The sequence below is a fragment of the Sebastes fasciatus genome, chromosome 16, assembly GCF_043250625.1.
Source record: "Sebastes fasciatus isolate fSebFas1 chromosome 16, fSebFas1.pri, whole genome shotgun sequence".
Classification (NCBI taxonomy): Eukaryota; Metazoa; Chordata; class Actinopteri; order Perciformes; family Sebastidae; genus Sebastes; species Sebastes fasciatus.
This window is the reverse complement of record NC_133810.1, coordinates 8,522,167-8,535,626: the sequence shown is the minus strand read 5'-3', so window position 1 is coordinate 8,535,626 and position 13,460 is coordinate 8,522,167. Positions and strand designations below refer to the sequence as shown.

The following is a 13,460-nucleotide window of genomic DNA, read 5'->3' as shown; positions in this document are numbered from 1 at the left end:
TACTTCTAATCCTTGTAAATACTTAGGGACTAAACAATAAAAAAACAAAAAGAATGTGCAACAGTTAATGCAACAAAAATGAGCTGGAACCTGAAGCTGTTTTGTGCACATGAAGTCACCAAGACAGATGTAGACATTTATGCGTTTCGTTCTTACAAGGCTTTAATGTGGGAACAGCCCATACACGTGGGAGCAGATAACAAAGACAAGAGGGTTTTATTGCAGGGGGATTTCAGTTATGGAGGCCTCGGCTAACATAAACATGAGAGAAACCGACTACACCTATAAAAAGTCCCATTTTCTGTCTAATCCCACCCTGATGCCCTGACATTTTAACAAGTCACAAATATAAAATAAATACACTGTTCCATATCAAGTAAACTTTTTCATGGAAAAACATAAAATGAAGTTGAATTGTTCAGGTCAAAATCCATAGAAACCTGATCCAGAGGCACTTGTGTAAACAGCAAACGAAAAGCAATGTGAGCTCAATCAGCCTGTGTGTCATGTGCCTTCTTAACTTGGCAGCCTATTCAAGAGGAATGCATTTGGGAGGGCAGGGAGCGGAGGGGGAGGGTGTGTGTGTCTGTGTGTGTCTGTGTGTGTGTGTGTGTGTGTGTGTGTGTGTGTGTGTGGGTGTGTGTGTGGCTGTGTTTTTTAGCTAGGCTCTGGTAATGGCTCACTTGAAACCACTGTCGCTGCCAATGTCGGAGAGGAAGAGAGAGGAAGGGGAAAACGAGACGGAGAAACAGAATGAAATGAGAGAAGGAAAGCAGACAGAGGAGGAAAGATGATTGTTTTTGTTCATTCTGCTCTTTTAAAGTACATCACTAAACACTGTAAACATGTATACAACTTGTTGTGCACTAAATTTTATTCACACACACACACGTCCTCATGCTAATGCTGCCACGCTGAGTCTGAGCGAGAATGTATTTGAGTGTGTACATGGGTGTGTGTGTCCGCTGCAGTGCAGTGTGAGGTGTGTACACAGAGGCCAGCAGCATGTGACTGCCAGTCATATGACTCTTTCGGGAACTCGTGAGCGAGCTGCACTGCAATCATCCTCCGCCTCCCTCCCTCCACCACTCCAACTTCATCCCTCTCTAATTCCTGCAGCTTTCTTTCTCTCTTCTAACATCACTATTTCTTTCCTGGACCAGATCTTTCTTCTTCTCTAGCTCCATATTTCCTCACATTTTATTCTTTCCCAACCAACCCCCCCTTTTCTTCATTCCTAACTCTTTCTCACCCATCACATGCATGCTAAATTCATCCCTTGTTTGTCTATTCCTCATTCTCTCTTGACCCTCTGTGCTTTTGCTTGTTCTTGCTGTTTATGTCTCAAAAATTAATTCCTATGAGTGGACAAAAAAACAACAAAAAAACAGCCATCATGTGATAGAAGTCACACAGTAGCTGGCAAAGCCCTAACGATGCAGAATGCACCAAAATGTAGGCATATGCATTATCTTATTTTGTCTCATCTAACACACATACACACACACACGCTTCATAACTCTTTTTACTGCGGTTCTATATCTGGCACTAGTCCAATCCAAGTGTAGAGTTTCAGTAAATCCACGTGAATGAGTTGAGAAATTGGAGCAAACAGACAATTTTCAATGTGAGAGTGTTGTAAGACAGCAGGAGGAGTGTGTGTCTGTGTGTTTCTGTGTGATTGCAAGGTTACGGACATGATAATGAGGAAGATGGACAGGCAGACAAGAGAAGGTGAAGCAATACAGAGAAAAACCTGGTCAGAAAAAAAGAGAGACAGGTCAATGAGGAAGCAAAAAAAGACAAGTGAGATGGAGGTGGAAGAGGCGTGATGAGAGAAAAAGACAGGGAGGTGTAGAGTGACAAGGTTAAGAAACTGCGAGACACTACGAAGACAGGCTGAGTATGGCAGGGAGTAAAGGAACAAAAACAAAGAAAGGGGCTAGAGAGATCTAGAGACAGGTAAAGAGAGATTCAGGAAGAGAAGTAGAGAAAGCATGCATTTTCTAAATGGAGAGGGATGTTAAAGAGTGAAAGAGGATTTGGGTAGATAGAGACAGAAGGGCAGACAGGTAAAGATAAATAAAGGTAAAGAGTGAGATAATGTAGGAAAGACAGAGATAACCAGATTAAGTTACAGAAGCAGGACAGTAATCAGGACACTAAAGAGAGACAGAATTAGAGGAGGAAGATGCAGAGTGCGAGGATAATTTAGAGAGGGTGAGACCAGAGCAGAGACGGACGAAGACAGACAGAGACACAGAGAAGGACAGACAGTGAGTGACATAGGCTGTCATGTGAGGATGAAAGAATGCTGTTTACACATGAGCTGTCAGCTGAGGCTATTATTATTGGAGATAAGATCTCCAGAACAAACCGGTCTGGGTCAGACAGCAACATACAGCAGCGTTATGAAGATATTAGGCATGTTACTCAAAATTAAAAAAGAGTGGGTACAGTGTGTCACCGTTTGTTGGGGGGGAAAAAATCAGCTGGCAGGTGCAGTATGCGAAATGGAGGAGTATGCCTAAAGCTGTCATGACTGACATGTTTGAAAGCTATAGTTGCACACACATCATCGTCATCAACTGGCTAAGATGGGTGTGTTGACAATTAACACCAAAAGACGACCTGTGTGACATAGTGTCACAGTGCTTAAGGTGATATCTGCCTTCAGGGCAGCCTCGCCCTGGAAATTTGATCACAAGCCTTTTTGGCATCCATTGAGCCAACAGGGGACCGGACGTTTTGTTTTAGAAACTGCAAAGAAAATAAAACTTGATGAATGACGCACTCTGTGTAATTAAATCTATTAATTGAATCCTACAAACCTATAGAAACATTCAAATAATAATAGTAGGGCTGTCAATCGATATTAAATATTTAATCGTGATTAATCGCATGATTGTCCGTAGTTAATTATGATAAGTCGTAAATTAATATGATTCGCCCCAAACTGCATGTGATTATCATAAAGTGGACATGTCTGTGAAGGGGAGACTCGTGCGTACCCATAGGAACCCATTTTCCTCGCCAATTTAGCGCAAGTTTGGAGCATTATTTAGCCTCCTTTGTGACGAGCTAGTATGACATGGTTACCAATGGATTACTCCGGTTTTCTAGTTTCATATGATATCAGTATCTTCTCTATAGCTTTTAAACTGAGCCCGCTAAGGCTAAAAATCCCAAGTTGCATTGAGAAATAAGAAAAGAGTGGCGTTAAAACAAATTTGCGTAAACGCGTTATTATCGCATTAACTTTGACAGCCCTAAATAATAGCAATAGGAATTCTATTATTCACTACTGACATTTAAATAAATAAGAAATTAAGTTTCTAAACGTGTGACTCAAAAAAAAACACACACCCACAGACAGGACTTGCACACCGTCCAAAGGGACACATTCCCTGCCTTCCACTCTTGATCCCTCAGTCAGACGCCGTTCACTGTGGGGCAGTGAGGCGTCCTGCAGGATAAGCAGGATAAGGTGCAGCTTGTGGCTTCTGAACATCATGAAACAGTCACATGACTTCTGTTGCATGTCACGCCTCTGTTCTCTATGTTTGTGCCCGCATCTCTACTCTTATCTTTGATCATCTATTGTGGCTGTCTGCGAGCTTTAATGGTCAAAAGTTCTGCAGATTAAAGAACGCCAAATATAACACTGTAAAAGCTTTTATTGAATTGAATAAAAAAGAAACAAAAGGTACCTCTGACTGAATAACGCTGATGAAGACAAAGTATAGTAAATAGGCAGGATGAGAAAAGGGGAAACAGGAAAGCTGTTCAGGAATGTGAAATTGAACCCTGTTCTACATTAGATGTTCGCAAGGAAATCTTTTAAATTTTCAGACTTTTAAATAGAACCTGCATCTACTCTACTGCATCAGTTGACCTCTGACATTACGACAAGAACAGTAACAAACGGTGTTTGTTCATAACCATCTACAAATCCAAGGATAGGCCTACAAATGACAACACACACACAAAACAAACATGTGACTCACGGTGATGGGAGTTTCCTCCGTGCCCCTCTTTTTGGCATTGGAGTCGAAGAGGACATTTCTGCCGCGCCTCTCGCAGTCCTGGTACACTATCAGCCGGATCTGACTGGGCTCCAGCTGGGGGATCGGCCAGCTAGATGGAAAGAAGAATGGTAAGAAAGGAGGGATCAAAAGAGGGAGTGAAGATGGAGACAGCAAAGTGATGGAGGAATAGACAGATGGGGGGTGGGAGAGTGAGAGAAAATAATACAATTAGTACAAATAACCTGCTGACAAAGCTGCAGAGGTCAAAGGGATGAAACAGATTGAAGAGGAAAAGTGAGTAAATATCTCACATATTCTTTCAACATCTTTTTTTCCAGGATATCTGCACATTAGAGACAACGAGGTCGTGCTCCAGTAACAAAACAATCTGGTGCTGCATAGTACTGAAGAAGCAGTAGAGCAACAATACAACTTTATCCACTGTAAATACCCATTCTGAGTAATAACTGCAGTTATTCAATGAACCCTATGAGTTGTTAAAGTCAAAATACTTTTCACATCAGAATAAAGAACTATATTAATAACCGGACTACTTAAAAAGAGATTGAGATTCACAGATTTGCCATTGCACTCTATAACATTGTCGTACTCACAATGGACAGTTAAAAAATATATATATATATAAACGGATGCAGCAAAACCAGAGATATCACATCCTTTCCTTCTCCAAACCTGGCGCCTACATCAACAACAATGCAACTTGGCCACTGACAGTTCAGTCAAAGAATATATATGGCCAAGAAGTGAAAGTCAATTGTTCGTTCCATTGCAACTTCAGCATTTATCAGATTTTGCGCAGCTTCGTCTGGAGCCACAAAATACTTTATACAACTTTTTTCACATATGCAGTAGTACTCCCCAAAGGACCTGTATACAGACATTGATGTGTAAAATTGATGGTTTCTCTTTGAAGCTGATATTTTTTGTTAAAAACTGATTTTGTTGTGGAATATATTTAAGCCGTAGTGGAGGTTCAAGTACCCAATTTCTGCTTGGTATCTGACATATATCCATATTACCAAGAACCTGGCTTCGCTCTGAGCGGGACGGAAAAGGTAGACACGATGTACAAGCTTTAAATAAATCTGTTTAAGCCCTCCCATCCCTCCCAGTGGACATGGCAGAGCCAACGGACTCCATGCCATAGCTACCATTCATCCATCTCATACCTAAACCAGTAGAGATCGAGCCAACCTACTACCCCAACCCGTCCACCACTACAGATTTACAGGGTACCCAGATAACAAGCTGCCACTCCAGACGCTCAGTCGGCTGATTTAATCCACGACAGACAAGAAATTGAATACAATACTTTTCCCTTAATAATACAAGTAATATTTGCATATTGTGTTTGCAGCTCCTCCCTGCACTACATTCAGTTACACATGTGACCCAGTATAACCCATCTGCAGCTCCACTGAGTTGAGTCATCATTTATACTTCACTCAAGGCAATGAGCATCATTATTCATGTAATTGTGGAGTGAAGAGCCACTGTATTATCTATTGTCCCTCCTGAGGCTGTAACTAAATTATTTTTTTTAAATCAACTAGCTACAGGAGAGGACAAAGATGCGCGATTAATTTGCGATCAATCACAATGAATCATGGACAATCATGCGATTCAATATTTGAATCGACTGACAGCCCTAATTTATAGCCATTTTGGAGATTTGTGGTATTAGATTTTAAACTGATATAGACTTTAGTAGTGGTACATTTCTTCAGGAAGGAAACACTGTCCAACAGTAACAGTTGAGCCGTTTTTACTGGCAGCCACTGCTCTTTCACTGTTGCTAGGTAACCTGCGGTTTCATTCAGCTCAACTTATTAATGCCGGTCATCTCAGGTAATGTAGTGAAGGATGTTGTTGCATATTCACATTTTACCGAGGGGCACTAGCAGGCCTTCAGTGGACCTTGGCACTCCCCTGTGCTGTTCGGGGAAACTCGGTCCCTGGTTGATTTAGTAGGGTCTATAAAGATGACAGGGGATTGGATTGACAGAGAGACGGTCGAGGATTTCTGTCTGACCAGATGGATAGATGGGTCAGGCAGATGGACACAAAGCTGGACCTAAATATAGCCTTTTATTTGGGAGCAGGGATCGTCCCCAAACGCAAGTGTTTATAGTAAATGGCTTGGTGGGGAGGGGTGGAAAAGGAACAGTTAAGTCCATTTCACTTGCCAACAAAATAGCACACGCAAGCCCGCATTCAAAAACAGCATTTATGTTGTTGGTCAGTGAGCCTTGACAGAGCAGGGAATACCTTTGTGTTGGTGTGTGTGTGTAAGAGAGAGAGAGTCTATGTGTACATTTCCTTGCATGTGAGCTACTATTTACCAAACACTGGTGTCAAAATGTGGGCAGCATTCTTGGGGGCAAAATGATTCAGTCTTGCAGGGTAGTAGGAGGGAGGGAGTCATGTGCTGCAGTGTTAAGTTGTCAAACCAAAGTAATCTGTCAGATGGGGCCTTGAGAGGCAATCATGCAGGAGTAACTTTTTTGGGGACTCATAAGGGGCAACATTGTTAAATGAGGTGCCTCATCATTTCTGCATGGTAACATCTCCATTATTCAATCCTGTATCTCAAGGATTGAGCCAATATGGACCAGAACCACCATCTGAATTAAAATGAGGCTTTGTGGGCATTCAACAGAAGGAGCCACAAAAATTATGTTTTTGATCAAATGCATTGAGTCAACCTGACGTGGCTGAACAGTAGAGGCCTACCATTAGTAAAACACAAAGCACATGCATGAAATGTCAAACTGTTACAAACAAGTGGCTTTTGGCATCAAAAAACCTAATAGAAGAAGTGTAAAGGTTGCCTTAAGGCCAAGCCAATGCTGAAACTGCAGAATAACGCCACCTCCATTGTGTCTGTTTGGGATTTAGCAGACTCTCTCAGACATGCATTCAGAATAATATTCACTGTGTGTCTTCCTGTAGCTTGTAACACCAGCTCCATCTGCTCAGGAGGCTCCAATAGGCCCTCGTGGACCTGGCCTAAGTATTACTGACCTCTTAGGCATGTCACAACTTCTCACAAACTATCTAAAAACATGCACCGTTTGTTGACAGTGACTGAGGTTAATGATCCGGGGCACTGGTGGAGTCCTGCCATGTAGGTCCTTCCTGCATAGTTCAAAGGTTATTGGTATTCTAGACACAGGTTGTTTGGAAGATTTTATGACATCATTCTCAAGGAAAAACGAGAGGGGTCAGACTGTCAGAAACGTCCGACTGACTGTCATCTTATACTCCTTTAAGATCAATACAGTGATGTGTTGACTAGTCATTGATCTAAACACTCAACATACAGTACATCATACAACCAAGGTTTGAACATGATTAAGATAGAACTCAGCTTGGGAATAGCTGTGCTGTTTTTCTCCTGCCCTTTTGTATAGACTAATGGCTAATCAAAGTGAATGTTCGGTCACTTTACAAAATCATCTTCAGTTTTCTCCTCCTGTTTTCTCTCCCGAGGGGAGACCCAACCTCTTACACAGTCGGAGTGTTAAATGGGTGACGTAATGCCTGCCTGGCCTACATAATGAGCTCAAATTGCATTGTTTGAGGCTGGGTCGATATTCAGCTCATAGACTTGTGTGATTACACATCAGGCGGTTGTTTTAGTCCGTCACATGCCTCCTTGCAACTGGACTACTGCCTTTCATGAGTGGTTTGAAATGCATTCGACACTGATCTTGGTTTTCATGCGTTCAGCTTTTGTGCAAGAAATAATCTATGAAGCCTTTTTTGCAACTATTATCAACATGGTTTAACCTTTTTAAATCAATATTTGCTGCTCTGATGCAATTTTGAATGACCAAAATATCTCAGAAGTTACATGATCTGGTTCAACTTCTGTTCAAAAGCGGGTGCAACAATTACAAAAATAAGATGTGTTGTTGTCACATCAGCCCAGAGGAGATCTGCATAATTTGACACCAAGTTCACTGCTCCCTTTGTTTTAAACATAACAGAGAGAAAACACAGAGTGAGAAATGCAGGGAAGAAGGAATGAACACAACAAAGAAAGCTAGAAAGACAGTGATAAAAAGACAGAGCCCTTTTTATAAGCAGCAGCAAACACAGAGTGAAAATACACTTTGTAAGGAATGCCCTAAAGTGAGGGAACACAAAGAACAAAAGCTAAGAACGACAAAATATAAGAATGTTAAATGCAGCTAACATTGAAGGTTGATGGAAAGACAGAATTGAGCAAAAACAGAAACATCTGAGATAGACAGAAAAGCATTTGAAAGAGGCAGAAGCAAAAGGAGGAAGTATCCCATCAGTGAGCTTGTGACAGTCACAGCGCTGACAGAAGAGAGGGGAGTCATTCATAAAAGCAGCACATGACTTCATGACTACTTGTACTGTTTTGACCTCAATTGTCTGAACCATAAATGACTCAAAAAGTCTCTCACAAACACATACAGATATGCACTTCCTTGAACAACCTGTTGATCTTAAAAAGATCCTGGCAACATGTTTATTTAAGGCCACATTTCAAAATGTCAAGAAGACAACAAGAAGGGCCTTAACTGTTTTTGAAAGGATTTGCCTTCCTCCTTAACAAAAGGTATCTAATCACAGATATGTCAACCAGAAACTCTTTGAACTGCAACTCCACCCAAACACATAAATGCCACACTGTTTTTTTTTAATCCAAATTCCACACCAACAAAAACAAGGTGTGCTTCAACATAATCCATCTAATCTTCATTCTATAACACTGATCTAAAATGCCACCATCAATCTTTAAAACTACAGTCGCTACCTCAAACTGCGAGTGCTGTCCAGCTGGAAGCAGGCACAGGTTGCCAACACAACACTTAAAAGAAACAACAACACAAACCTCCTTTGACCAACACTACCATGCCCACTTGGATGCACGTAAGCCTGGTTAAATATTACCGACTCCTACCTGGGCATCATTGCGAGTGTGCCAGTCTTTCCCCAGCCCTCTCCCTCTCTATTCCTCTCTCCTCTCCTCTCCTCTCCTCTCTCAGCCAAAGCAGGGTCTAAGAATAGCAGTGAACTAAATTCACACAACAACATGAGACTGTCAGGTGATCGCAGGAGCACTGTGTGTGCTGGACGGTACAGAGGCAGCAATAGCAGCGAGCCCGGACTGCCTACTGCCAGAAAGCGCTGTGATAAGAGAGTGACAGTGGGGATTTGTTTGTGTGCTGTTTCTTAATCCCACTCTTTTTGTTACGCTCTCCCTTGTATTCCCTCTCCGCTTCTTTCTATCGGTCTTTCTTCAATCAATTTAAAACACGTAAATGTACAATTCATCCTCTTAACAAACAAAAGAGAGCAGGGAAACAAATGGCTCTTTTAAGTGAAAGCTGCACATGGATGGTGGTTAGTATGTAGGAAGTAGGAAATTGAGCAGTAAGTCTGAGAAATGAAACTTTTTTACAGACCTGTCACAAGATCTCAATGGGTTATCATTTAAGTAACTGAACTTTGGTAACTGTGGGTAAGGTTTCCAGTTTTATCCTTTTATCATTTGATAACTATAATATTTTATATTTCTGGCTTTAGTTGATGCTCTTCTCTAGAAAGCTCATGCACTTTGATGACAACTATTACTATAACCCGCAACACCCTAACAACATTCATTGACGTCGTCGTCTTCCTCTATAGACCTGATCTTGTACAATACTAGTGCAACCACAACAAGAAATTTTCGAGGAATAAAAAGATTACACCCAAGAATTTAAGCAACCACTGTGATGCACTCGCTGGGAGTCTCAACTGCATACTAATGATAGCCACATATGTTGTTAATCTCCAATTCCTGGAGAAATGAGAAAAATAAATGAATATGACTAGTCTGCAACAATGGGAGAAAAAGCATCCATAGTTGCTCCTGGCCGAGGTGTATTCTGATAAAGGTCACAAGAAACCAATCAAGTTTCCTTGACTGCAGTGAGTCTGACATCAGCCTCCTTACTGACCTCAAAGAGCCCTCGCTCTCCCTCCACTGCCACTGGAACAGCTGTGGATGTGTGTGTGTGTGTGTGTGTGTGTGTGTGTGTGTGTGTGTCAGGAGACAGTTACATAAATATCCCCTGAGCCCAAGCTGTGTGACGTTCTTCCGGGTGTGTGTGACAGAGGTTTCTGTTAGGTCCGGCCGACAATTTTGTGCCATTTCTGCTGCAGGCAACAGCCGATGCTCAGTGCTTTCATAAAATAGATTATGACTGCACACCAATTATATAAATAAAAAATACATTTACTACAGAAATGGATCAGTCTAGCACTCTTTTCTGGGTTGCATCTTAACATTTAACTTGTAAAGTCTTGAACCAGCTTACGGTAGTCATGGTTTCACTGCTGGCCCTAGTGTTGTCAACCACTGCAGGTTGACTACAACAATAAAAGCGGTAACATCCTTCTCCGCATAGACTCAAATGAAGCAAATATATCGATTATGGCACTAAAAAATAAATTTCAAAATCATAAAAAATAAACAATTGGGATACATAGGTGAATTGTTTTTTTTCCACACCCCTAAAGTGTGATATCTATCAAATCAACAAAAGAATACAAATAATAATCTAGATGAATTCAGGCTATAGTTTCCATAATGGCAGGCTGCTCTGTTGGTGATGACTGCTGAGGTGACCTATCCTGAGAGAACGCTGCCAAACTGATATCTCAACACTCTTAAACTGATTGCATGGCAACTGCGTATTTAACCACGTGTCTCACATTGCAAGCTGCAGCTCCTTCTGTGCCGTCATGTTACTTTCCCATGATTGAAGCGCACTGCTACTAGATATGCACCTGGAGTGACACAGACGAACAGTAATCACATCTAATCTTTTAGATATCTCTAGCCTTATAGGGGCACTTTCTGCATGTGCACGCACTAATACTTCACACAGTCTGCCCGCTTTTCAAATCTAAAACCATCCATGTAGAGACTGGTTTACCTGAGCTGAAAACTAACTCCTAATAGAGGGAACACTCCTTTCCTTCTGGAGAGGCCGAGCCCCAATTTCTAAAGAGTGAAACACAATACAGTATATACCTCGTCACACTGACACAAGTGCTGTACTTCCTTGTGCTGATAGCTTTGCTCTGAGTAAGTTCTAGTAAACAGCAACTCCCTCAAGGAACTGGCCCACATGGTCTGAAAGCACCTGACTACCTGCATACCTGCTGGTTTCTCTACTGGTTATGTTGCATTAAGGACTTCTGCGTTCCTGTAATCACATGATTCTGAGTGGGTGAGGATGCTACAACGCCCTGAGGTTACTGAGCTCACAACACATTCAAACATTGACTGGTTGAGTGACGGGACTCATATAGCCAGAGGCAATCTGTCACTTGGACACCTTTTGATGCTGAAAATGTACAAAGGTTGTAGACAATAGACAAAAAAATGTTAGTATGAGGGCTGTCAATCATTTAAAATATTTAATCGTGATTAATCGCACATTTTTTATCTGTTCAAAATGTACCTTAAAGGGAGATTTGTCAATTATTTAGTACTCTTATCAACATGGGAGTGGGCAATGTGGAGTGCTTTTTGCAAATGTATGTATTTATCATAATCATAACATGGCAAACTGCAGCCCAACAGGCAACAACAGCTGTCTGTGTGTCAGTGTGCTGACTTGAATGTGACCTGCCCTAAACTGCATGTGATTATCATAAAGTGGGCATGTCTGTAAAGGGGAGACTCGTGGGTACCCACAGAACCCATTTTCATTCACATATCTTGTGGTCAGAGGTCAAGGGACCCCTTTGAAAATGGCCATGACAGTTTTTCCTCACCAAAATCTAGCGCAAGTTTGGAACGATATTTAACCTCCTTCACGGCAAGCTAGTATGACATGTTATGTAGTTTCATATGACGCCAATATCTTCACTAAAACTGAAACCGCTACAACCTCCGAAAGATTGATTACATTAATGTGTTAAAGAAATTGGTGGTGTTAAAACAATTTTGTGTTAACTTTGACAGCCCTAGTGAGAATATGTCATAGAAATGCTCTGTAAAGAAGACCAAGAGTGTATATTTTTTAGAAATACCCAAGATTTACAGCTCAACATTTACATAAACATTATATAAAGAAAGTAAAATCTGTGGAGTAACATTTATCAGTATACTTTTGTGAAAAGTGTGTTCATCCCTTGGGGAAGTTTGAGCTGCTGGGAACTTCGTTTTGGCTGCATTGTCTTGAAACAAACTACATATGTGTTTGTCTTTACACTGTGTGTGTGTGTGTGTGTGTATTGATGACTATGTGTACACTATGGTTTACTCCATTGTCACAACACCTTCTGAATCAGCAACACATGACAGAAAGGCAGTGATGAGAGTATTGAGTGACTGTGTGTCACAAAGAATCACATGAACGTATCTGTCATCAGGCTGAACAGAAGTGGTGGGAGCTATGTGGAAATGAGCGCAGAAATTTTGCTTTCAAGGTGAAAAGCAGATTTGCCTCCATAATGCGTCAACTGCGTGGAAGTTGAATTTTTCTTTCCCCTTTGCTCCATTTAGCAATCACAGGGACAGAAGGTGTCATATGATAGACATTATCAACTGCTCAGCCTTAAAGCAAAGTGATTCCTGTCAGTCAGCACATCCTGTCTCTCTGTCAAACCACCTCCCCAACTGCCCTCCGAGTCATTTCTCTCTTTCTCACTCTTTCTCATCTAGAGGCTGAAAGTAGGCTAATTAGGTAATGTGACTTTTTAGTTTGACTTTCAGGATCCCAACAGACAAACTAATTACACTGCTGCTTATCTGTGGACGTTCAATGCCATCACTGTCTGCCCTGTGCTGATAAGTGTTTTGTGATTTACTAAGCAAGTACGAATTTTTATTCACAAATTTACCTTCAAGGTTAAAGAAAACAGCGAACAAGTTTGCCATATTCCTTTTCGATGGAAGTTGTTATCCAAAGCACCATTTCATACTCTGACAACGCAGAATAGGTCATCACAATGACGAGTAAATGGACCGATACATAAATATTGGGGCAAAAGCCAGAGTAAAGTTTAGGAGTAAATCCTCAATGATTTTCCCTGTAAATTAACGAACTAAGGTAAATTTAGGTAGAAATATACCAAACAAAAATAAACCAAGAGGAGTGCAACATGGGCAGCCCTTGAACTGATCTCCTCACAAAGTTAAGAGGCCAGGACATGCAGGCTTAACTAGCTGTTAAGCCGACATACAATCACTCACCAGAATACTACTGCATGTGTGTGATGTGTATGCAACTTTTACGTAAAACTATATCTTTACCATGACCCTGCACTTCCGAGAAGCCCGAGTGTGGCCACTTAAAATAGCCCTGATAGGAACCTGACGACAGCCGCTGTCTTTACAGAACCCTGGCAAGCCTGCAGCATGTATACACACAA

General features: G+C 41.4%; 1 protein-coding gene across 2 annotated transcripts in view; it reads right to left on the bottom strand.

Annotated features, from left to right (window-relative positions):
• Positions 1–13,460, bottom strand: part of fnip1 (folliculin interacting protein 1) — a 41,539-nt gene that overhangs the window by 21,176 nt on the left and 6,903 nt on the right. For both annotated transcript variants that reach the window (XM_074610901.1, XM_074610903.1), the window contains exon 2: positions 4,008–4,137. In XM_074610901.1, coding sequence (XP_074467002.1) covers positions 4,008–4,137 — 130 coding nt within the window. The remainder of the gene's footprint in view (positions 1–4,007; positions 4,138–13,460) is intronic.